The 27,735-nt window shown below is 40.0% G+C and overlaps 1 protein-coding gene across 1 annotated transcript in view; it reads right to left on the bottom strand.

Annotated features, from left to right (window-relative positions):
• The window catches only part of ARHGEF12 (Rho guanine nucleotide exchange factor 12), a 441,882-nt gene that overhangs the window by 351,426 nt on the left and 62,721 nt on the right, over positions 1-27,735 (bottom strand). Inside the window, exons 2-3 of the mRNA XM_073602566.1 lie at positions 25,911-25,934; positions 24,397-24,503 (exon numbers count right to left, since the gene is read on the bottom strand). Coding sequence (XP_073458667.1) covers positions 24,397-24,503; positions 25,911-25,934 — 131 coding nt within the window. The remainder of the gene's footprint in view (positions 1-24,396; positions 24,504-25,910; positions 25,935-27,735) is intronic.

Below are 27,735 nucleotides of genomic sequence, written 5' to 3'. Positions count from 1 at the left end.
CCAGACCGCTAAAGTGGCTATACGATGTCTTACAGTGGGAGATCGTGGCACTCAAGATCAGCAGGACCAAGGGGAGATGGGGAGAGGGTCACGTGCAAGTTCACCTTACAGATTTTCTGTAAAGGTGAACTTAACCTTTAAACCCAAAATCAAACATGTCTTATATTGTAGATTACCAATGCTTAGATGGGATGGCTGTATTCGTTGTCTATAGGCTCACGCTTTCTTCTGTTTTCATCTGGTGATCCAGCCAGTAAGTCTGGTTTCAAAAGCACAAACTCTCTCAAGCTTACAGGGATGAGACAAAACATTTAACACTGGCAGGGGAGCTTAAAACTATCAGTTTTTATTTAATTATGTAAAACGTTTATCCCATAAAAGGAACTAATTGGTTTGCTGTAACTGCTAATAAAGTGTGAGATGGTAAGCTGCAATATTTTGCATTTTTGGTTTTGAGTTTAATACTGCTTTAAATCATGGGTGTCTACAGTATGTCTGCCTAGAGTGCAGCTTTAAATATAGGAGGCCACAACTATTTTTTCCCCTATAGAGTCATTAGAGGTCAGAACCCAATCACGTGCCAGGTCTTTGTCCCAGCTAGGGAGATTTGTTCTTATTTAATCCTCCTAGTGACCACTGTCACTGGAAATAAAAATTAAGTAAAATTTTAAATACCAAGTTGTCACCAAGTTGTCACCAGAACAGGAGGAGAGCAAAAATCTTCCAATAGGATCAACTGTTCCAGTAGCAACCGAGTTGACCTCACATTTCTCCTCTCACTTTCTGCTGTCCATAAGACAGGTAGTAAAAGGGAAATCTCCTGAACAGATGAGGGAAAAAAAAAAAAAAAAACACAGGATAGAAGTTTTTCCTGGTCTATCCAAAATGGAAAAAAAAGAGAAGAAGGATTTTAGCTTTTTTGCTTAGTCCCCTGCTGGATTCGATCAATTTTAAAAAAGGTAACTGCTCTAAACGCCTGTTTTTTTCTGAAACTCACCCAACATCATCACTCCTTTTTTTTGTTTTTTTTAACAGAAAGACAAGTTTTTATGAAATGTATACATACAGTATGCATTTAAAAAAACCTTTATTATGGGCAAAAATAGCAGTTAACAGTGTTTAATACAATTAAAAATATTCACAGTATTCACAGGAAAATATATTACCTGGCATATTAAAGCCCACCTGAACTTTCAGTTTAAATCTGCAACAGTGCTGTAAAAAAGTCCATGGAACCAAAATCATGTTGGAATGGCACCAAAGCAGTACAGGAAACTTTTCCAAAAAGTGATGACACAATTTTCTTGCCTTCCACCCTAGCTGAAAAGTCACTATATTCCCCCATCAAAGCTGACTGACACCTCCCACAGCGCTATTGTATTCTGCCAGTGGGGGACGGCAGGGAGCATTCCCGGCCAGCAGAATACAATGGTTACTGCTAGTGGCTATAGCCGCTGACAGTAAGCATATGTAGAAAAATTTGACAGGCTGGTTGAACTTAAGTCGATGAATGGATCAACTTGGGTACAATCAGCCTGCCCATACATGGATCAAAATTCAGCCGGTCCCTGCTGAACTGACCGAATTTCAATCCATGTATGGCTGGCTTAAGACATTGCACAGATTTTGTTTTGATGCATCTAGAATATATTCAGCTGATCCAAACTTAACATTCAGTTAAGATGACAATACTCCCAAACACACATGCTCAAAAACAGCAGGCAACATAAAATAGCACATAAAAGGCTAATGCTGCGTATACATGACCGTTTTTTCCATCAGAATAAACTGACGTTTTTTCCGACGGAGTTCCGCTGAAACGGACTTGCCTACACACGATCACACCAAAGTCAGATCGTTTAGAATGCGATAACGTACAACGGGACTAGAAAAAGGAAGTTCAATAGCCAGTAGTCAATAGCTGCCCTTGCGTCGTTTTTGGTCCATCGGAATAGCATACAGACGAACGGTTTTCCCGATAGGAATTGATTCCGTCGGAAAGATTTAAAACATGTTCTATTTCTAGGTCCGTCAGAATTTTCGAAATAAAAGGTCAGATGAAACCAACACACGATCGGAATATCAGATGGAATGATTCCGTCTGACCTTTTCTGCCGGAAAGTCCGGTCGTGTGTACGCGGCATAAAAAGAACAAATAAATATCTGCAAAACCTCTTTGACAAGAGTCATTTATTATCCTATTTATCTTCAAACATATTTGAGGGGAAAAAAAAAAAAAAAAAAGCATCTTTGGTCACAGTTTAAAAACAAATAAAAGGATTAGTCCACCCAACACAGTTATTTATTGGACACTGACAAGTTAAATCTGTTGCTAGTGGGGAATAATCTGTCTGAACATTTAATTTCTTCAGTCTTTACACATACACTGATCAATTGTAAACCAAACTGGTTATCGCAGTTATATCTTTGGGTGGTTGCTTTATGTAATATAGCCTCACTTCAATTATTCTGCTATAGTGCCAGTGTTAGACGGATAACGCATGGATCTCGATCACTGATCTTGTGACCAAGCAGCAAACAAGAAACACCAGCTCCATTCAATCTTAATGTAGCTGTAAAGGACAGAGTTTTTTTACCTTAATGCAATTCCCTGCATTAGGCCTCTTGCACACGATACTCCTGTCTGAGCATCTATTTTTTTAGACTTTTTCTTTCTATGTGTTTGCGCCGTTTCCACGCAATTTTCACGTAAATTCGCACATGCACGAAAATTTGTTCTCGCATTTTTGTTCTACACAATATATAAATTCCCATTTGCACACATTTTGCAAGCAATTGCACATATTTACGCACATGAGGCGTAAATTACTGACCAGAAATGCAGATTTTTCCATTTTTATTTTTAATGAAGAATGCGCGGCTCGTTTACGTGTCTGTGTGCATAGGCACATTACAATTAATGGTCTGTAGTTTAGCTCATTAAAAAATAATAATAATAATAATAATAATAATAATAATAATAATAAAAAAGCTGTACTGAGCTTTTTCTGTTTCAATGGTTTTTATTAATTTTTTTGGTAAAACAATAAAGAACAGTCGGTAGAACAGTGAACAACCCTCGCTTGCTTCAAGTGTATCAAATAAACAGATGAACAAGAGAACAAACAGCCAAATAAACAAATGTGGGGCTTAATGCAGACAAGTGAAGACCCGACACGCAGGTTAGGTAGGTTATGTGGCCCCCCCCAACATATTTTAACTAGAATGTGAGGCAGGACAGTAACCAAGATACTGGCAGAAAGTTGAATCTACCTGTACTCTACTCTCTAGTAAGATTCTTTCAGCAATTGTTTGACATAACTGTCCCCTATAGGGGACCCTATCCCCAACAATATACCCAGGAGTGTCCGGGTTAACCGAAGAGAAGCGAGAAAATTATAGAAACACAATTCCAGGTGTAAGCATGAAATAAAGATATGGTAGAAGAAAAGGAAATAGAGAGAAGAAACAAAGGCGAGTCCATCCGGGAATCTGTGGTCGGTCATCCAAGTAAGCAACTTTATGCATCAGGGGCCTGTAGGTATGTGAGCCAGGGGGACCATATTTTCTCGAAAAGAGGTTGTTTGTCATGCAGAATGCGCACTATTTTTTCATTCAACATGATCCAAGTTAGTTTGCTTTTCATCAATGCTACGTCTATAATAGGGCTTTTCCAAGCTGACGCAATGGCAATTTTTGCCGCCAAGAATATAAAATATATTAACGTCTGAGTATGTAGGGATATTTTCAACTGGTTTGTTCAGGAGAGCGACACAAGCGTCTAACAATACCGACCACTGTAATCGAAAATATGAATGAACCCTCATCCAGAAACGACGAATCTTGGGGCATGTCCACCATATATGAAGTGGTGAACCCACCTATCTACAACCCCTGAAGAAGAAGGCCGAGGTTTCTGAATACATTTTGGAGAGGCACTCTGGTACCAGGTACCACCTGGTATATACTTTATACACCCCCCGCCTCAAATCAGGGCAACATTGAGGATGCCTTTGTGGATTTGTGTGCTAGTCTGGCTAGAGGGAAAGTGAACTATTTGTAGAGCACGGAGATGCTGCCCCCCACCAGAGAGCAGCATCCTGCACGCACCTGTTCTCAAACATGGTGCGCACTACCAGGTCAGACCGTCTTTCCATACAGATTGAAGGAAATGTTGAATTTGTTGTAGGGGGAAGCTCTCCGCGGGGAGGGGCATCTCCAAACGGTCTGTGTAATGTGAGGAGGGACGTATTCCTCTGATCTAGGTAGTCGCCTATACGGTACAGTCCCTTGTTCACCCACCAACTAAATCTATTGGGTTGTTTGCCTGGGGGAACAGAGGATTGCCAAAAAGCGGGGCCACTGGGGTGTGTGCAGACCGTAGAGACCATCTTCTACAACTCACATCCCAGATGCTTATGGAATGATAGAGCGCCGGACTCAAAACAGCTTTATGGTGCTTTGGGGAAGTCCAAAAGGATAAGGTTTATTGCTAGTGGAGTGCAAGCCTGAGACTCCAGTGGCACCCACTCAGGGCAATAGTGACAGCTGTGAAGTTGGAGTAATTGGGCCAACTGTGCGGCTATATAGTACTTTTGAAAATCGGGCACACCCATACCCCCCAGGTCTTTGGGAGCATACAGTGAAGCTCGGGCTATTCTAGGACCCTTAGTACCCCAGATGTAATGGAGGATTTTAGATTGGAAGCAGCATATGGCTCCGATGGACTTGGATAGGCAGAGTTCGAAAATAATATAGTAACCTTAGAGGAACTGTCATTTTAACTGATGCGATTCTACCCATCCAAAACAGACTTGCATCAGACCATGCCCTCACTTCTTCCAATAAACAAGCAAACAAGGGCGGGTAATTGGCTTTGTATAGTGAGGTTTCATCAGAAGTCAGTTGGATACCCAAATAAGAGAGGGACGACTGTTGCCACGAAAAAGGGAATTGAGATTTGATACTCTGAAGTGTTGAAGTTGGTAAACTGACATTCAGCGCCTCTGATGCATCATGGTTGACTAACAGGCCAGAAATTTTTCCGAATCGGTTTAATAGGGCCAGAAGATTTGGTAATGAGGTATGGGCGGACGTGATAAACAACAGAAGATCGTCTTCAAATAAAGCATACTTATGACTCTTCCCCCCACCCCCCACTTTCTATTCCTAAGAGTGGTGGATCGCTGTCGCCAGGGTTTCAATGGATATCACAAATAGTATAGGAGAGAATGGGCATCCCTGTCGAGTGCCCGATGAGATGGATATGGAGTCTGACCTATGACCCCTTAAGAGTATCTGAGCCGAGGGTGAGCTATATATTGAATGCAGCGAGGCCAAAAACGTAGGACCGAAATTCCACCTAGCCAACACCCGAAAGAGGAAAGGCCATGATAGCGAATCAAATGCTTTGCAGATATCAATAGATAACAACATTCCCTTTCTATGTGGTCCACCATCCCATGATGAGTGTAATAAAAATATAAGGTCAATCGCTCTCCTGACCTGATCAGCAGCCTGTCTGTATGGCAGGAAGCCCACCTGATCGGAGTGAATGTAGTCAGCCAAAACACATCAACATCCTGTTTGCCGAGATTTTCGTGAATAGCTTCAGATCCGTACGAATTAAGGATATGGGTCGGTAGTTGGCTACATCACTGTGATCTTTGTGTTTGGGAAGAAGTGATGAAGGCTCTGTTGGAATCAGTGTCTATTGGACCGCCTTTCTGCATGTCCCTAAAAAAGTGTGCTAGGGAGGGGGCCAGTAGCGTTGAGAATTGTTTGTAATATAGGGTTGTGAACCCATGCGGGCCCGGTGCTTTGCCTATTGGGGTCTGTTTTATAGCAGCCACAACCTCTTCCACAGTGGTATCTTTATCTAGAAAGGCTCTATATTCATCTTGTAAGGTCGGAATGGTTAAGTGTTCGACAAACTCATCGAACTCCTGCTGGCCTGTGACCTTGTCATCGTTATAAAAATTTTTGTAGAAAGTTTGGAATCCCTGCAGAACTGATTTAGGATTTTGAGTGAAGGAACTGTCAGATTTCCTGATCTTAGGGACATGAGGAGGGGGGCGCATGGGGGCCAGTCTTGTCGATAAAAGTTTACCTGGTTTACCCAATTGGGAATAAAATTTTTCCTGAGTCCAACGCAGTTGTTATCCCTCCTTCGTTGTAAGGCAGACGTTTAATTCCAGGCGAGCAGACTCAATTCAATAACCATAGGTCTAGATTTTTCAGATGTGTTGTATACAAGTTAAAAAACTTTTTTCTTGCTAGAAAATTACTAATTACTAAAATTACTAAAGAACCCCCAAACATTATACATTTTTTTTATAACACCCTAGAGAATAAAATGGCGGTCATTGCAATACTTTCTGTCACACCGTATTTGCGCAACGGTCTTACAAGCGCACTTTTTTTGGAAAAAATACACTTTTTTGAATTAAAAAATAAGACAACAGTAAAGTAAGGCCAATCTTTTTAATATTGTGAAAGATAATGTTAAGTAAAGTAAATTGATACCCAACATGTTACACTTCAAAATTACGCCCGCTCGTGGAATGGCGACAAACTTTTACCCTTAAAAATCTCCATAGGCAACAATTAGAGGTGCTACTCACGTATGCATTTGCTTCTGCACACGAGCTCGGCGGGACGGGGCATGTTTAAAACAGTTCTATTTTTTTCTCATTTATTTTACCTTTTATTTGTACATTGTTTTTTTAAAAAAAATAAAATAAAATTGTGACACTTATTCCTATTACAAAGGAATGTAAACATCCCTTGTAATAGAAAAAAAGCATGACAGGACCTCTTAAATATGAGATCTGGGGTCAAAAAGATCTCATATTTACACTAAAATGCAATAAAAAAAAAAGTAATTTAATTTTAAAAAATGGCCCTTTAAGAGCTATGGGCGGAAGTGACGTTTTGGTCATCTTCCCCTCACTCGTTTCCATGCCAAAGAAGGAAGGAAGGAGGAACATCCGATTGCCTCTGCCACTGCCGACGGCTATGGTAAGCGGCAGAAAGCACCGGAGCAGCGTGGCGGGAGGGGGGCCCTCTCCCTCCGCCGATAAAAATGATTGCGTGGCGAATCCCCAGCAAAGACCGCTTTTATCTTGAAGCGGACTGCCGGCCAAACAAGAGGATATCGGGTTTATGACAGCTAGCTGCTGCCAAAATAATGATATCTCCCGGCAAAATAAGGGCGTATGTCGGTGTGCGGCGGTCCGGAAGTGGTTAAAATTTTTATTTTTTGCAAGAAAATTACTTCGAACCCCCAAACGCATTATATTTTAGTAGAGACCCTAGAGAACAAAATGGTGATTGTTACAATATTTTTTGTCACACTGTATTGCAGAATGTGAAAGATTAAGTTACGCCGAGTAAATAGATACCCAACATGTCATACTTTCAAATTGCACACATATGTGGAATGGCGACAAACTACAGTACTTAAAATTCTTTAAAGCCTCGCCTATGTAGATTTTTAACGGTTACCAGTTTAGAGTTACAGAGGAGGTCTAGTGCTAGAATTATTGAAAAGAAAATAGGCAAAGAACAGCCCTGGGTTAGACAATATTGGATAAAAAATATATATATTGTGCAAACAGAGCAAAAAAGTAAAGAGTTAAAAACATAACATACGATGCAAAAAGAATGCATGCACCGTAAGAGCAACAATGAGCCACTTTGCAACTTTGACCAAAAAGTTGTACAAAGAGAAACCAAATGGGTATATGATTTACATGCTACATCATTCCCAGGTTTAAACGAGGTTTGGAGTTTTAGATCATTTTTGTAGTTACCAAGTTGGGAGCATATCTTTATATACACATATATATATATTTTTTTTTTCCAGGTTTGGTTTATCTCTCCTTGTAGTCCTCCTATTGTTGTTTTGCCTTGTTTGGGTCCACTTCAATTTAGTAAGTTATTAATTACATTATCATTATATATGAAATAAATAGGTCGATAGTTCAATAAAAATCTAGCGTATAAATCATCGAATATGTTGTAGTATACGTTTTTGGACGACAATAATATGTATCAATTTATTATGAAGCAATGATGGCATCGAGCAAATCATTTTTTTCCCTGAGACTTTTTTGTCATATCTGGGTAGCATGTGGGCTACACTTTGCTGCCTAATCCCATAGATTGAAGCTGTTAATTATGCCTTTGTTTGGATGTATTATTAGCCACTTTTTGGTCTGTGGAATGTACCTGCATTTATTAATGCTTCTGTGGATATGTGTTTAATATATCTGCTTGGAGTGACATCTTGAGTCAATAAGTACACCCACATCGCTTCCACTCTAACTAAATACGGAATATGGTTTTGCTTTGATGTTAATGTGCATCAGGTAAATTATTCTAGCTTACCATATGGTCACAAATATCTAAACACTATGATACCTTATCTATATGGTGATGTTTGATGCCCAGTGGGGAGATTATCTTCTGCAGATTTTTTGACAAGGTAGTTGTATGTGTGTTGTACATGTCACTCGGCTAGGACAATGGTTCATGCTTTTATGCATATGTTATCATACAAAGAACTACCTATGAGTTTTATCTTAGATAGCGAGACCTTTTTCTTCCAAGAACCCCTGAATGTGTACTGATGAAGCAAAACAGTGAAACGCGTTGACGCATAGAGGCTCACTGTTGCTTTTACGGTGCATACATGCTCTCTGCACCATGTATTCATGTTCAATGTGTGTTTTATTTTTTTAACTCTCTACTTTTTTGCTCTGTTTGCACAATGAATTGTTATCAATAAAATAGAACATTTTTTTTATCCAATATCATCCAATGTGCCTTTAACCACTTCCCTACCGCTCTATTGTCAAATGACGCCCGCAGGAACCCTTTGCCCCTCCAGGCGGGCGTCATATGATGTCCTGGGATTCCCTGCATTCCTCAGTTTAGGCTGATATGTATTCTTCTACATATTTTTGGTAAAAAGAAAAAAAAAAAAAAAAAAAAAAAAATCGCAATAAAGCAGATATTGATTGCTTTGCGCAAAAGTTATAGCATCTACAAAATAGGGATAGATAGAAAGTAGTTCTGGACTGCTGCACTCCAAAAAAAAATTTGTCTGACGCGTTTCACACTACAAACAGTGCTTAAGCTATGACTAAGCACTGTTTGTAGTGTGAAACGCATCAGCTCTTCTGTCTGTTGCTGTGACATGTATTTTTGATCTTGCATTTTGAAAAAAAGGCAAATTTTTTTTTTGGAGTGCGGCAGTCCAGAACTACTTTCTATCTATTGCTATATGCATTGTCAGCACCTGTGGCTTCTAAACTGGTGAAGAGGTTTACTTTTGTTAGACCCACCTGGGGCGGTGACACCCTTTCCTTCCCTTCCTTGATTTCTGGACTTTGCGGCTACAAAATAGGGGATAGATTTATGGCATTTTTAGTATTTTTTTTTTTTACTAGTAATGGCGGCGACCTGCAATTTTTAGCGGTACTGCAATATTGCAGCAGACAAATCAGACACTTTTTGGCACCAGTGACATTTATACAGCGATCAGTGCTATAAAAATGCACTGACTACTGTATAAATGTCACTGGCAAGAAAGTGGTTAACACTAGGGAGCGTTCAAGGGGTTAACTGTGTTCCCTAGGTTTGCTCTAACTCTGGGGGGGACTGACTAGGAGAAGAGACCGATCGATGTTCATACTAAGTATTTACACACGATTGGTCTCCTCTCCCCTGACAGAACCAGGATTTGTGTGTCTACACACAGATCCCGGTTCTCGGACTGTCACGACCGATCGCGGGTGCCCGGCAGTCACCGCACCCGTCGGGCACTCGCATTGGCTCTGGGGACACGTGCGCCTCCTACAGCGTCTTAAAGGGCTGACGTACAGCTACAACGGCTCGCCCAGTATAACTGCAGTGGCTGCTCGGGAACTGGTTAAAAAAAAAAAAAAAAAAAACACATACTAAGCATTTATTGTAGAAAATCAGACAATGTGACATTCAAAGTGTCATAAACCCATCATTAAAGTAGATGTATACCCCAATTTTTTTTTTAATTAAGACTCATATCTGTTACAACAGAGGATGTTATTTCATCTGTGCCCAGTCTTACCACAAATAGTTAAATCCAGCTCTGAGCAATCCTCTTATCTTTCTTCAGTAAGACAAAAATTGACACACAGAGAAATAGGTGTGTGTTTCTTCCCCCTTGCTGTTAGTGACAGGTGATTTCCTTATGTGAGAGAGGCATTCTGTGTACTTCACACACCCCCTCTCCTTTCTTCTCCAGCTCTCCCAGGATTGGCTGCTCCACACCTCAGCATGATTGGGCATACTGAAGTCATGTGGTGACTTCCCTGACTGGATGTTAGTGATCATAGGGCATAATCCACGAGACCAGCAGAAGTTAAGTGTAAGAAATATCAATGCCTGGCCAAGGGGAGTGTAGAGGTGGGTGGGGAGTCTACTGACATCACGACGCCACCCACCGAGCCCTGGCTAACCGACTTGCCCACAGAATCTGGAGTATTGCAGGGCTCCAAACAGCTAAAGGGGAGATATTTGACAGGTAAGGATACATACAGGTGGCATGTATATCCTTATAGATCTGCACTATATAAGTAATTTAGAAATTATGAGAGTGGGGTTACATCCACTTTAAAAACTATCAATAAATGGCGTATTACATGCTGTTCATACACCGGCACTACGAGATTAGTTTTCTGTATTCTGCAAAAATAGGATGATGCTGCTGTTCTCCATCTCCAATTTCTGTCCATGTTCCCACTGCAGTTGGGGATTTTGCAAAGCAGTGTTGGCAGCTAGTGCACATGCTCCATTTTTCAGCGAGTTTCTATGCTGAGCATTTCCTCCCCATCACATCTGAGCAGTCCATGTGACTCTAGAGTCACACATGTGGGCGTATACACAGTGGTAAATGACTGCCCACTCCCTCCCTCCTCCATGCCCACTAATCGGCTAAACACAATAAGGGTAAGATATAAAAAGTAGATTAATGGTGGCTTCACCCCTTATTTTAAGACACAGGCTGGAGGGCTGTGCACAGCCTGAGACTGGCAGAAATCTGCACGCATCATATTACTGCCAAAAATAATAAATAGAGATTGGATTTCAAATATATATTTGCATGATAATAAAAAAAAAGTTTATTGGTATTACTTATTTTTACACTGTATTCCAAGGCTGTTTGTGACTTGCAGAAGGGAACTAGAAGCTCCTCCTGTTTCCCTGCGGACAGGCTGGGAAAGAGCTGGGTCATGTGACAGCTGTTTATTGATTGGGAAAAAAGTTACGTAGATAGTTTTTTGGATTAAAATAACTACAGTGCCATCATCCACATACAGAAATAAAAGGGATACTGTAAATTAAACAGTGTGTGTTTAGTAGAGCTGCACGATTCTGGCAAAAATGAGAATCACAATTTTTTTGCTTAGAGGATAGATCACGATTCTCTCGGCGTAACATCATCTTTAACATTAAAACAAAAAAAATTTGTGCTAACTTTACTGTTTCGTTTTTATTTATTGAAGTGTATTTTTTCCCAAAAACTTGCATTTGAAAGCTGGGCAAATACAGTGTGACATAAAATATTGCAGCAATTGCCATTTTATTCCCTAGGGTCTCTGCTAAAAATAGATAGATAGATAGATAGATAGATAGATAGATAGATAGATAGATAGATAGATAGATAGATAGATAGATAGATAGATAGAGCGCTCTATCTATCTATCTAATGTTTGGGGGTTCCAAGTCATTTTTTTTAGGGACGTACTAAACTGCATATTGGGATGATGGGATGATGGGATGATTGGATTATTGGCTGCAATACTGAGAACTCTCACTAGATGTCAGTGTACCATATACACATATATATGGTAATGACTCTGTTGTTTCTCAAAATATGTTATTCTTTACTGCAGTGCTAGATACAATGTTGCAAGAAGCAGTTGCTAATGTTTAACTCTTCACTTGCTGATATATATGCAGCTGTACAACAGTTGCTGATATATATGCAGCTGTAAAACAGGATACAGAAGTAGAATAAAAATTACATTTGACCTGTTTTTGATGGGAATATGGGTAGAATTATTATTGCTCATGGGGATTATTGGAGGAATATCATGTTAACACCCGACAATGAACATATTTAATTAACAATAATAATATGCATATACTTTTTCTACATAGGGATTATGGGTGGAATATTGTAGTTAGACATACATAGGAATATAATATCAGATAGTGCAGCGCTAAAATCCAAATACAACATGTAAAAACATAAATTCAGTCCATACAGGAGATAAAATGTCTTCAAGTGCGAACGAACACCCGTAGGTAGAGAAGTGGTTCAGGCAGCCCTCCACCAAAGGATAAGATGGCCTCTCACCTGGGGGAATGGACCCTTTAATTACAGAGGGTCAAAAATCGCCTTATAATTGTGATCACACAAGATGCAGCATCCGTCAGGGTACAGGTGAAAACACATAGGAATATATTAAACCTATTTCTGATATAAATATGTATATAATTATTTTTCTACATGGGGATTATTGGTGGAATATTGTTTATAAATATACATAGCAGCATATTAAACCCATTTCTGATGAGAATATGCATATAATTAAAATTCTACATGGGGATTATTGGTGGAATATTGCTTATAAATATACATAGCAACATATTTAACCCATTTATGATATGAAGATGCATGTAATTATTTTTCTACATGGGGATTATTGGTGGAATATTGTTTAAAAATATATATAGCAACATATTAAACCCATTTCCAATGAGAATATGCATATAATTATATTTCTACAAGGGGATTATTGGTGGAATATTGTTTATAAATATACATAGCAACATATTAAACCCATTTCTAAAGAGAATATGCATATAATGATTTTTCTACATGGGGATTATTGGTGGAATATTGTTTATAAATATACATAGCAACATAGTAAACCCATTTCTGATGAGAATATGCATAGAATTATAATTCTACATGGGGATTATTGGTGGAATATTGTTTATAAATATACATAGCAACATATTAAACCCATTTCTAAAGAGAATATGCATATAATTATTTTTCTACATGGCAATTATTGGTGGAATATTGTTTAAAAATATACATAGCAACATATTAAACCAATTTCTAATGAGAATATGCATATAATTATATTTCTACATGGGGATTATTGGTGGAATATTGTTCATAAATATACATAGCAACATAGTAAACCCATTTCTGATAAGAATATGCATATAATTATATTTCTACATGGGGATTATTGGTAGAATATTGTTTATAAATATACATAGCAACATATTAAACCTATTTCTGATATGAAAATGCATGTAATTATTTTTCTACATGGGGATTATTGGTGGAATATTGTTTATAAATATACATAGCAACATATATGCATATTCTCATCAGAAATGGGTTTGATATGTTGCTATGTATATTTATAAAAAATATTCCACCAATAATCCCCATGTAGAAAAATAATTACATGCATATTCATATCATAAATGGGTTTAATATGTTGCTATGTATATTCATAAACAATATTCCACCAATAATCCACATGTAGAAATATAATTATATGCATATTCTCATTAGAAATGGGTTTAATATGTTGCTATGTATATTTTTAAACAATATTCCACCAATAATCCCCATGTAGAAAAATAATTATATGCATTTTCTCATCGGAAATGGGTTTAATATGTTGCTATGTATATTTTTAAACAATATTCCACCAATAATCCCCATGTAGAAAAATAATTATATGCATTTTCTCATCAGAAATGGGTTTATTATGTAGCTATGTATATTTATAAACAATATTCCACCAATAATCCACATGTAGAAATATATAATTATATGCATATTCTCATTAGAAATGATTTTAATATGTTGCTATGTATATTTATAAACAATATTCCACCAATAATCCACATGTGGAAATATAATTATATGCATATTCTCATTAGAAATGGGTTTAATATGTTGCTATGTATATTTTTAAACAATATTCCACCAATAATCCCCATGTAGAAAAATAATGATATGCATTTTCTCATCAGAAATGGGTTTAATATGTTGCTATGTATATTTATAAACAATATTCCACCAATAATCCCCATGTAGAAAAATAATTATATGCATATTCTCTTTAGAAATGGGTTTAATATGTTGCTATGTATATTTATAAACAATATTCCACCAATAATCCACATGTAGAAATATAATTATATGCATATTCTCATTAGAAATGGGTTTAATATGTTGCTATGTATATTTTTAAACAATATTCCACCAATAATCCCTATGTAGAAAAATAATTATATACATATTTATATCAGAATTAGGTTTAATATATTCCTATGTATGTCTAACTACAATATTCCACCCATAATCCCTATGTAGAAAAAGTATATGCACATTATTATTGTTAATTAAATATGTTCATTGTCGGGTGTTAACATGATATTCCTCCAATAATCCCCATGAGCAATAATAATTCTACCCATATTCCCATCAAAAACAGGTCAAATGTAATTTTTATATTACTTCTGTATCCTGTTGTACAGCTGCATATATATCAGCAACTGTTGTACAGCTGCATATATATCAGCAAGTGAAGAGTTAAACATTAGCAACTGCTTCTTGCAACATTGTATCAAGCACTGCAGTAAAGAATAACATATTTTGAGAAACAACAGAGTCATTACCATATATATGTGTATATGGTACACTGACATCTAGTGAGAGTTCTCAGTATTGCAGCCAATAATCCAATCATCCCATCATCCCAATATGCAGTTTAGTACGTCCCTTTTTTTTAGAAAAAAATATTGATTTTAACTTAAGAAAGAAGTGTCAGAAAAAGATTTAGACTTTAAGTGGTTGAACTTCCTGCATTTACACATTGTTTAAAAAACTTGGCAGATTGCCCGGGTTATTTGTTTACACAGAGAAGTTCTATCCCTTTGATCTAAGAAGGAAGTTAGTTACAATGTTTCAAGTTCTAAACTTGGCAGACTGCCCGGATGCTTTCTTTTGACAGCTGAGTGAGCAGATAATCTCTCCACTTGTTTATATGAAAGAATCGGCAACCTCTGCAGGAGAGATCGTCAGGGGAGTTGAATCGAGATCACGATTTTTTAACGATTAATTGTGCAGCTCTAGTGTTTAGTACCACTTTAAGTTAACAATAAGATTATGTATACAGTACCCTTTTGGAAAACTGATTTTTCATGTCAGTCAGGTCATCAGATTTACAGATCCAATACAAAAAGAGGATTCTGCACTGAGTGAGGAATATGATCTGCTCCGTTTCCCAGCGCTGCCGGCAGTCTTCAACTTTTGACACTTCCAGGAGAGTCAAATGCCAGAGTCTTCCTTGGTTCATTTCTATACATCACTAAAGGACTCGGTAGTGAAACGGGCCAGCAGAAGGAGCCACAATACATGGCAGGACACACAGGCATTCGATACCCACACGTGTCTTGTGGGTAGTCTTCTACCAATGTGAACCAGTATCTAGATTTGTCATGGGAAGTGACCGAGTCAATTTCTGAAATCACAGACCCATTAGATTGTTCTAAGAATATCTGAGGACAATGATGATGCTGGAAGATCTCTGATAACCCTTTCATGACTAAGCCTATTTTTGAAATTTGGTGTTTACAAGTTAAAATCCGTATTTTTTGCTAGAAAATTACTTAGAACCCCCAAACATTATATATATTTTTTTAGAAGAGAGTCTAAAGAATAAAATGGCGATTGTTGCAATATTTTTTATCACACGGTATTTGTGCAGCGGTGTTTTAAACGCAAATTTTTGGAAAAGTGACACTTTCATGAATTTTAAAAAATCCAAACAGTAAAGTTACCCCAATTTTTTTGTATAATGTGAAAGATGATGTTACGCCGAGTAAATAGATACCAAACATGTCACCCTTTATAATTGCACGCACTCGTGGAATGGCGACGAACTACGGTACCTATGAATTTCCATAGGCGACGCTTTAATCACTTCAGCCCCGCTCACTGTATATATACGTCATTTTTTTGAAGATGGATATCTCGGTAACGGCAGCAGCTGCTGCCACAACAGAGATATCCATCTTTTCAGTGAGCGATTCTGTACACGATAATGGTGGTCTCAGCGGCGGGTTCGCCGCGAGATCACCGTTATCGGCGGCGGGAGAGGTGCCACCCCCCCTCCCGCCGCTCTCCCACACCCTCCGCCGCTTACCGGAGCCGTCGGTAGCGGCGGAGGCGATCGGGTCCTTTCCCTGCTGAGGTATGGAGACAAGTGAGGCCAAGATGGCGCCTACCCGTCTCCATACCATGTGACGGCCGGAGCGACGTCATTACGACGGCTCCGCCCACTCTCTTAAAGGCACAAATTTTTTTAGTGTCATTTTTTTAAACGACTTTTTTTTTTTTTTTTTTTTTTGCATTTTAGTCTAAATATGAGATCTGAGGACTTTTTGACCCCAGATCTCATATTTAAGAGGACCTGTCATGCTTTTTTCTATTACAAGGGATGTTTACATTCCTTGTAATAGGAATAAAAGTGATCCAAATTTTTTTTTTTTTTAAAAATAGTGAAAAAATAAATAAAATAAAATAAAATAAAATAAATAATAAAAAAAAAAAAAAAATTTTTTTAAAGCGCCCTGTCCCGACGAGCTCGCACGCAGAAGCGAACGCATACGTGAGTAGCGCCCGCATATGAAAACGGTGGTCAAACCACACATGTTAGGTATCGCCGCGACCGGTAGAGTGAGAGCAATAATTCTAGCCCTAGACCTCCTCTGTAACGCAAAACATGCAATCTGTAGAATTTTTTAAACGTCGCCTATGGAGATTTTTAAGGGTAAAAGTTTGACGCTATTCCACGAGCGGGCGCAATTTTGAAGCGTGACATGTTGGGTATCAATTTACTTGGCGTAACATTATATTTCACAATATAAAAAAAAATTGGGCTAACTTTACTGTTGTCTTATTTTTTTTTTCAAAAAAGTGAATTTTTTCCAAAAAAAGTGCGCTTAGAAGACCGCTGCGCAAATACGGTGCAAAAAAAAGTATTGCAATGACCGCTATTGTATTCTCTAGGATGTTAGAAAAAAAACAATATATAATGTTTGGGGGTTCTAAGTAATTTTCTAGCAAAAAAACCTGTTTTAAACTTGTAAACACCTAAAATCCAAAACGAGGCTGGTCTTTAAGTGGTTAAAAAATTTTTACGGTTACCAGGTTTGAGCTACAGAGGTCTAGGGCTAGAATTATTGCTCTCGCTCTGATGATCGCGCCGATACCTCACATGTGTGGTTTGAACACCGTTTACATATCCGGGCGCGACTTCCGTATGCGTTTTCTTCGCTGCGCGAGCTCGCGGGGACGGGGGCGCTTTAAAATTTTTTATTTTTTTTTTATTTATTTATTTTATTTATTTTTGTACTTTTATAAATTGTGTTTAAAAATTTTTTTTTTTTTTTTTACTTTTATTGCTGTCACAAGCAATGTAAACATCCCTTGTGACAGTAATATGTGGTGACAGGTACTCTTTATGGAGGGATGGGGGGTCTAAAAGACCCCCCATCCCTCCTTTACACTTCAAAGTATTCAGATCGCCGAAAACGGCGATTCTGAATACTGTGTACTTTTTTAAATTCGGCGCCATTGGCAGCCGAGTAAACGGGAAGTGACGTCATGACGTCGCTTCCGCGTTTACAATTAGAAGGCTGGAACGAAGCAGCTCACAGCTTCGTTCCAGCCCGCCCCCAGCCGCCGGAGATTCCCGAATGGACACCGGGCCTCCCGATCGCACGGGAGGCCCGGTAACAGCGGCGGGAGGCGGCGGGAGGGGGGGGATGTCCCCTCCCGCTCCTCCGGTATAACAGCCGAGCGGCTTTTAGCCGCATCGGTTGTTATATTCGGGTAGCCGATCGCCCGCTGAAAACAACGGTACCGGGATAATGCCTGCAGCTGCGGGCATCATCCCGGTATAACCCCGGAAAGCCGAGGACGCATATGTGCGTTCGGTCGGCGGGAAGGGGATAAACACAAAATTAATAATAAAAATAAGGACAGGTGTTTCAATATCTAAAGGCTATATTTCACAATGGTCTCCTGTGTTTGGTTTATTTAAATGCAGAAATTATATTGAAAACAACAATTTTTTTTTCTTCCTGGAGGTTCAGGTTCTCCTGCATTACATGTGTTTACATGCATTTGGATGCAGCCATAGTAGTATGCCCTGGATGCGCAGAATTCTATTTTCTCTGGACGCAACTAAACTCAATGCACTTAAACACGGGTAAATGTTCAGTGTGAATTATACTATTTTAATTCATTACATGCATTTATGTTGTACATGTATTTAGAAATGTCCTATAATCATATGTACTTTTGTCATGGCCAGTGTGAGTGAGGCCTAAGAGTTCATCATTTGTACAGAAAAAGATTTTAGTTTGCCTGCAAACATTTTCTCAGGTCTGTTTTCACCTTAAAGAGGAAGTAACCCCTGATGGGCTTTACTTCCTCTTTATTTCCCTGCAAAGGTAAAGCATAATGGGCTACTATGTATCGCAAATAGTCCATTATGTGTCTCTTACCTGAAAACGAAGCCTGCTATGTAATCACTGTCCCCGCTGGCCGGAAGCGTCCACCTTCTTCCCTCTTCCTTCCGGGGCCGCGGACTCTGGCTTTGTGACTGGCCAGAGTCACGTGATGTCACTCCCACACATGCGCGCGGGAGCCACTAGTCACGGCACGATCCCTTTAGAAACGGCACAATCATGTAGTCAGCGCATGTGTATATTGCAAATATCTCCTAAACGTGCAGTTTAGGAGATATTTCCAGCACCTACAGGTAAGCCTATATTGAGGTTTACCTGTAGAAAAAGTGGTTGTACAGAGTTTACAACCACTTTAAGACAGACTTTAAGTGATGGAAATGATGCAACACTCAGAAGTCAATAACCCTACAGGAGACCATTGAAGGCTGATGCCCTAACCAAAGTTAGCAGTGTCCGTATGTGTTGGCTAAAGTGGTTATTAACCCACCAAGTAAAAATTACACTATCCTCTGTTTAATAATGTAATCTGCCCCGTGTCTGTGCCGTATAAAAATAATGCAGCTATATACCTCATTTCAGAGCGCTGATCGCCAAAGACGTCACCCACCACCTCTCCCCTCTCTTAGCCTGACAGCTGCAGTGGGCAGGGCTGAGGATCCCCCACTGATGTCAGTCAGGAGGAGAGGGGCGGTGGGTCACGTGAGCGCCGATCGGCACTCTGAAATGGAGGTATATAGCTGCATTTATTTTTCTATAAGGCACCGAAACAGGGCAGATTACATGAATAAACAGAGGATGTTATAAAAAAAAATAACGATAATTTGAGCAGCAGGAGTGGAGGGGGCAGTAACATATATGGAGCTGACAGGCAGGGAGGGAAGGGGGAGAGGATGGAGGGGAGCACAGAGGAGGACAGAGGAGAGCTGTGGATGACGGAGGCACGTAAATTGACCACGGTGTCAGGGTTTAGCAGCCATGATACACCGAGGTCAGTTTACAAAGGGCAGAACCAGGCCGAATCAGCCAGGTATGTCAGCTGTTACAGGGGGCCAAATGACACAGCACAAGTGCTGTGCTGTATAACATGCTTTAAAGGAACAGGATCTTTATTTTTTTTTAGGTCAAAACTTTAACTTGATATTAACGCTAACCAATTTTGCTACCTTAATAATTTTTACATTGTGTAAGGACAAAGAAATTCCCTGCTTAAAGTGGAGTTGCTGACTTAACACACACTCACCTGTCCCACGGTCCAGCGATGCGGCCGCCCGAACCCTCGGTTCTCTCCGGCGCCAGCATCACAAGTGTAGGCACCCGGCTGCGACAGCTTGCGCCATGTGCGAGTCTCGCTGCGCCTTCTCAATGACCGGGCAATTATCTGAAACCTGTGACGTGTCCCAGAAGATTGCACGGAGGGATGGGGAGAATTTCCGCTCCAGTCGCCTAGGTGGCCGGAGCATAAGTGGGAGCTGGGTACCTGTCAAAAATAGGTGCTCCCCCCCAAAAAATTACATGCCGAATGTGACATGTCAGGGGGTTAGGAGTCAAAGTGGAAGTTCCACTTTTGCGTGTAACTCCGCTTTAATTTAACAAAAAAACACTTTTTCATTTAACACCTCACAATAATAAATAAAACTAAATTGGATTATACATGTTTCACTTTTTTTTTTAAACATTTTCTCTTCTGTTTTTCAATTTAACAGCCACAATCAGCTATCAGAGTGCCTCACTCTTTAGAAGGCATTGCAGCTGAGCCTATAGGTTTATTTGTAAACGGACCCATGTGACCATTACGATTGGTCATCATAGTAATCACATGTTCTGGTACAAATCAGATTGGCAGTCTATTACTAAGATTAGAACAGAGGTGTCAGTGACAGCACAGTCTAGCAGACATACCAAAACTTCAATAAGTTAATTAGTAAATTGGTAGTAATATAGGGCAGAAGTGTAGTTGGCAAGAAGAGGATTCAATAGATAGGGGCAGAAAGTTAATGGAAAACAAGTCCTCTGGGCAAGTTCTTAGAATATCAAGTCCATGGTGTCATAAATCCATTACACTTCGCACAGCACCGGTTAAAAAAAAAATGTATTAAAACAGACAAATAGCAATTCACATAAGGATGGATGTACAATACCTGTCAACAGAAATGCAGGGGTGGGCATGGCTATAGTTTTGAGGCGTTTCCTGCCTTTCTCAAGCCAGACGATTTTGTCACTTTTGGTTTTGGGTACACACCACCAATCTCAGCATGGTGCTTCCTCCCCAAAGCTGCCTGGTCTACCAGGACACTATACCACCACTTCCCAGTGACATTATCAACCACTGGAATGAAAAACTACAGCGGCAAACTAAACCGGGACAAAACCTTCATAACACTACATACAAGCAATCTTTTAACTAAAAGAGCGAGTTGCCAATTGCTTTGTGTGAATTTACTTTCCTTACCCACTGCACTAAGATTGGCACCTTCTTGCTATCTTTCCAGTTTCTACAGGTGTTTCTCCTGCCAGTGTTCCTGTTCCACCTATTCACTGATGCCCCTTCTGTACGAGATCCCTTCCTGACTGAGGGCAAGCAATTTACATTCATCCTTATGCGAGGTGCGAATAGTCATTTTTTTAATAAATCGTGTAACATCTACACTTAGTTTGCACACTCAACTGTGTTTTCTCAATAAGTTAAAGTGGTTGTTAACCCACATTTCATATTATTCATTATATAATCCTCCTCATCTCCTAAGGATATGTCCCCCTGTGTGTGTGCGTTTTATTAAAAAAAGCTGTTCTTTACCTTATCTCAGAGTGCTGATCGGCACTCACGTGACCCGCCGCCTCTCTCCTCTCCCTTCTGACAGATGCAGCGGGCCGGGTCGAGATTCCCCCACTGACGTCAGTTGTGTCCCACAACCGGTTACAAAATCAAACCGCTTAAGTGGCCCTCGCTCTTCAAAGTGTTGAGCAGAAGTGCTCTTAGGATGAGAGGAATGTATCAATGCTGGACAGCACAAAAATTAGATAATCATGATCAGGGTATCCAATTCCTTTAAGCTCCACAGGGTCCTCCGATTGCTGAAGAAATAAGTACTGATGAAGTAGATGGTGAACATTCCAAGTCCCTTGTTGTCCAAGTTACAAAATATTCTGTGACAAGATGAAAATTCCAACCTGCCTCCATCTCTCATGACCTGCTGGATAATGACTGAAAAATATCTGCTGCCACTGTGGTAGAACAAATTTTAGTCTTCTCCCATTCAGTAAGTGGCTTCATTGTAATTTTCACCTGAATTCAAGATAACTATTCTTAAAGTGGTTGTACAGGCAGAAGGTTTTTAGCCTAATGCATTCTAGGCATTAAGCTAAAAAAACCTTCTGACTGCAGCAACCTCCCCCCATCTCGATCCAGCGATGTTGCATAAGAGACTCTCCCTCCTGATTGGCTGAGACACAGCAGTGGGCACCATTGGCTCCCATGCTGTCAGAGTCACTGAACCAATGAGGAGAGAGAGGGGGTGGGCCCGAGCTATGGCTCTGTGTCTGAATAGACACGCAGAGCAGCAACTCGGCTCAGGTGCCCCCATAGCAAGCTGCTTGCTGTGGGGGGTGAACACAGCAGAAGGGAGGGTCCAGGAATGCTAGCGAGGCACCCAAGAAGAGGATCTGGGCTGCTCTGTGCAAAACCACTGCACAGAGCAGGTAAGTATAACATGTTTGTTATTTTAAAAGAAAGAAGACAAGACTTTAATATCACTTTAAATTTAAATATAAGGCCAGGTTACTCTGGCACGGCTTTATTTTGGCTTGACAAAAAAAAAAGTTACTACTACCATTTTTATGTGAAATTCCTGGAATTTCTATCATCATGTAATCCCCAACCCACCAGTAATTCAAATAAAATAAAAAATAAAGCTTTAATAGCACCCTAAAAGAGCACTGGGGCTTTAATGTTCAATGAATTATGGAGGCGTTTGGGCGGGGGGGGGGGGGGAGCAAAGCTAATCTCTCTGAGTAACCCAACAGCCTGCTGCATGGTGCAAAAGTATTACAAGTGGGGGCTGTTATTTAGCGAAAAAGGGAACCAAAACAGCTCTCAAATTGAAAACCCGCAATATTACTACAAGAATACTGTATTAATCTAAAAGCAAGAGTCTCAATTCTTTTTGCAGGTTTATGTCCTTCGATTCAACCCTGAAAACTGCATACTATAAGAGTTTGAGAAATAAAATAGGTTTAAATCCCAAAGACTTGACTTTACAATTTTAATTCTTTTCCTGTTATGTAGTCAGGTATTATGTGTTCATGCTAAATGAAGCTGCCCTGTGTCAGCACACTGGAGATCTGGACCAATGCTCCCACACACAGTTCCATACTCTGAGTCTTGGTACAACGGACAAGATGAGGAAGGTGACCGCATGCTATTTAATGGGAAATCCAGCAGCTTTATTGAAGAAAATCCATATGTAAAAACACAACAGGCAAAATGTTGCTCTACATTTCACGGCTGCGAACTGGACCAGCACCTGTTCATGGGGAAGCGGGGCTAGAGTGTGGTGGACTGGTGTCTACATCTTTCTGCTTTGGATCTCTTGGTACAACATGTTCCCTTCCCATTCTACAATCAATAACATTAATGCTCCCTGAGCAGCATTACTGATTGCAGCACAGTACATGGGGCGTGTCTCACTGTTGAATCTAAAAGTGTTACTAAACCCAGGACCCTGCATTCACCATATCTGGCCTCCCACAGTACACAGAACATGAAAATGCAATATTTTAGTAAATATAAACTGCTAAATACCTTTATTCATCAGCAGTATATAGCAGTCTTGTGATTTCTATCAGTGTCCGGCTGAGCACTGGTTAAAAGCTTGTAGGAGTTTTCATTCTCCTTTAACTGTTCTATGAGGCTGCAGGACCCCTGATCCTCTGTCTGGACAGTGTTGATTGGCCCTGTGCGTATCACATGCACCCTTTCCAAAAAAAAAACTCTCTAGCAATACACACCAAACTGAGCATGTACAGAGTGTCCCCAAAGGCTCTGTTCTATCATGAAATGGATTGGGGACTGTGAAAGAAGGGGACCGATCTGTGGGAGTGGCCAGAGCCGCAATGACGTCATTCCCGCTAGAGCCGCCATCTACGGCACCAGACTCCGAAGAAACTGCCTGGGTGGCCGTTCATTCCAAATGCATGTGCCTGTGATGTCACCGGCTGCTTGTACAGTAAATGTCTCCTAAACAGTGCACGCTTATTAGATATTTACAGTACCTATAGGTGTTATATCTCTATATGTGTGCAAATGTACTAAACCATCTCCATAAAAGAAAACACAGTAGGTACAATGTCTAATAGAAAAAGGAGTTGATCGTAACCACCAGGATCTACTTTTCAGTTTGGATCTAAGTGCTTCTTATAGGAGACACAGACACTTTTCTGTAAGGCATCCTTTATAACATCCTTCCATTGTTCAGTAATATGAATCTAAAATTTAGTCGTAGATTTTAAAACACAGTATAAGTAACTTTGGATATACCCAAGGCTACAGGAAGTTTGTCATTTACACAGAATTCATTAATAAATTATTCAAATCAAACTGCTTGGTTTATGGTGCTTTACTTTTTGATAGTGTGGTTTCACCATCTCAATTTAATTTATACCCAAGACTAGCATGGAAATTATCATTAAACATGCTTTTATCTTCATAGTACCCTGTCTGACTTTAGCAGAATTGATTTAAAAGTAAAATGGTAGTGAAAAGAGAGGTCCTACCTGTAGGATCAAAGTCATGCGATAAAACGTCATGGGATGAGCTGACACTTCGCTCAAACTTCTGTTTCTTGTCTGCTGATGTTTCGCTGCTCAAAATGCTCCCCTGCCTGAAAAGAACCCAGTTTGTATTAATATACTATCTTACAGTACATGAATAAAATCTTGTATAAAATATATAATCCTACCAACAGCCATGGTCTTGGATAACAATGCCATAGAAATGCACCCAAACACTATACTTAATGTGGGTACTGTAGGGAAGGGTTAAAATCCCATTAGGACTTTGGGGGGTTCCCAAGTATTGGGGGGCATTCCCTTCACTTGTGGAAACACAATAGGAAGTGACATTTGTCAGAATCTAGGATCCAGTCTAAAAAAAGTTAGGAGCCATGCATGGTCATGCAACACTGTACCCATATGAAATTTTTATAACTTTTTTCACACAAATCAAGCTCTTTTGCTGGTATTTAATCACCACTGGGTTTTTTAATTTTTTTGCTAAATAGCTGGCCACACTGGCTCTGGGCTGTCCAGGGTGTGGTGGGCTGGCCAGCGCCCGGGGGGGGGGGGGTCCCCTGAGTGGGCATGTCTGGCTAAGGGATTGCAGAGTGCAATTAGCGCTGCAGGTTCCTTCTCCGAGGTGAGGCCGAGTCTCTCAGAACAGCTCAGCCTGGACCCGCACCCAGTGTTTCTGTAGGAAGAGACACTGCCATGGTGTCACAGAGTCACACAGGGTACACTTCCTGCCAGGGGCTCCGCTGTTTACAGTCCTACCCCTCTCCTCCTTTAACCCACCCTCACAGCGCCACCCCTGGCCTCATGCGCACATGAGGCACAGTGACACCTGCCTACCGGCCGCCTGGCTATGACAAGTCTGTCGTCCATTCCTTGACTCCCATTGTGCCCGGCTGCCCCTCCCCCACCGGGCTATTCCACTGGGGCTGACAAATGCCCAGGCGCCAGGACGCAAGTGATTACTGGGAAAAAAGAAATTGTGAGAGTGAGTCTCCTTAGAATAGCCATAGGCAGCAATAATAACCTAACAGGTCTGCTAAGCCCTCACAACTTTATCCAACACTTTAAAGGAAAATGCCACCCAGAATGAATTCTTTAAAGAGCTCATTTCTAGGTGTTTGTGTTTGGAGCGATTGTGGAGAAAATGAAAGCAATGAGAAAAAAAGCTATCATTACATTGAGTCACTGATCAAGAACAGGTATGTATCATACAGAGGAATAAGAATTTATGCATACATTTTCTGTGTTAGTGGCTCAAATTATTGCAGCTAAAGGACCACCATGACAGACAGGCATCTAGAATTCAGTAATGTCAGCCTCCTATTTTTTTCAGCAGAAAATTAAAAAAAATAAATTGGGAGGAATTGTGTCTAAACAAACTAGGGTGAGCTCACTGCCCCTTCAGTTTTTACCCTCAACTTTGTATATAATGAATCAACATTTAAAAAAAAAACAAACAAAAAAAAAAACCACATTAACTAATAACATTTTTGAATTACCTGGTTGGTTTTCTTGCATGAAACCTGCAAAAAAAAAGCAAACAAAACAATTTTAATCTATAATAAAATTACATCCACAAGTCCAAAAATAAATTTGTAAACCTTATTTTTTTATTTTTTTAAACAAACATGTCAATACTTACCTACTCTGTGAAATGGTTTTGCACAGAGCAGCCCCGATTTTCCTCTTCTGGGGTCCCCGCCAGTGCTTCTGGCATTACCTCATTGATGAGCGGACCCATAAAAAGTCACTTTCTATGGAGGCACTTGTGTGGGCTCATTTCTGAACCACACTGTCTTTGTCTATAAACACAGACAGCACAGCTCGGCCCCGTCCCCTCATCAGAGGATTTGACTAACAAAGCGAACGGTTCCCACTACTATCGATCTGTACTGGGAGGAGGCAGAAAGCTGAGAGATCCAATGCTATCGCACACATTCACAATCCTGATATGTGCCTACTGTGCCATGTACTTGAATGTATGAAAAAGTATTCTTTTCTTTTTGTATTGCTTCATTTGTGTGAAATCCCTAGTGTTCCCGCCAGTCACTCTGCTGTCCTATTAAAAAGTGACAACACTAATCAGAACATAAAGAGAAACATTGCATCTTCTGTTCTCTTTGATCAAATGAATGAACTTCAGTCTGTAAATTAGGTCAGTTTAACCACTTAAAAGGAGAAGCGCCTCTACACTGAGAACCCAGTGATTGAACATGGCTCGGTTCTCTCGGCTCTCCGAGCAGAGAGCTGCTGCCTGTCCTCCACACTCACTGGAGCGCTGAGCTGTGGAGGGGCGGGGAGCGGGTGTCTCAGCGGCTTGCTGAGAGGGCTATAAGTCCAGGCACCTGGCGGATCCAGACTTCCATTGTCAGGATGACACAGTGCCTGGACTGATATGGGTGATGTGAGCATCTGTCCGCTCTCTGCTGAAAACGGGTAACAGGGATGCAAAACTAATTGCACTCCTGTGACCCATAGGAGAAGTCAAGCCAAAACGAGCCTTTCAACCCTATTTTAAACTGAATAGGTCATTTTACAAGGTGAGGGTTTACAATCACTTTATGCCTTTAGAGCCACTTTAAAAGGTGCATGAAATGAAAAAAAAAAAAAAAAAAGACAAACATCTGATTACATATGTACATACTTGAAAACACTTATTAGCCAGCTTATGTTAGAGCAAAAAGCGATGTGATAAATAAAATATTGCATAGCACCTAATAAGAATTAACGTTCAACTGATTGGCCGCTATCTGCCAATACAAAATCATGGTTCTCTGAATTACGTTAAAAGGAGAAATTCATTATACTTATTACTGGTACAGAAATAACTAGTGTCTGTCAGTCCTCAGAAAATGTAGACATATCAGTTCTTGCTACATTTTACTGTTTAGCCCCCTATGTTTATAATATTTCTCAGGGACTCCTAAAGTCAGTTCAAAAGGACTACAAAGCTGATGCAGCAATTATAGTGGCATTTCATTCTCCCTGTTGGTTCTCTAATTTGAGGTTATAGGTAATGTAACTGAAGGACAGGTGAAGCACAGAATTCCAAGGTGGGCAGACGTAAGCTGTGAACTATGCTGGAGGCAGCTCACCACTTGAAACCTCAACAGACAGCTGGGTACTCAACACATCAGGTTCCGCCTAAATAAGTAAAATAATTTCCCCCATATTAGTACAGATTGCAATACCCCCCTATGGGAGTAAAAGTAGAATCAGATTGGGTTATCTGCATGCTTTCAAAAAGTAGAAATTTGCACCAGACTTTGGGTTCCCTTGAAGCAGATTAGGGTGTTGGGGAACAGTACAGATGGAAAGTAAATG

This window comes from Aquarana catesbeiana, linkage group LG10, assembly GCF_042186555.1.
Source record: "Aquarana catesbeiana isolate 2022-GZ linkage group LG10, ASM4218655v1, whole genome shotgun sequence".
Lineage (NCBI taxonomy): Eukaryota > Metazoa > Chordata > Amphibia > Anura > Ranidae > Aquarana > Aquarana catesbeiana.
The sequence above is the reverse complement of the archived record's forward strand: the minus strand, read 5'-3'. Positions and strand labels throughout refer to the sequence as shown.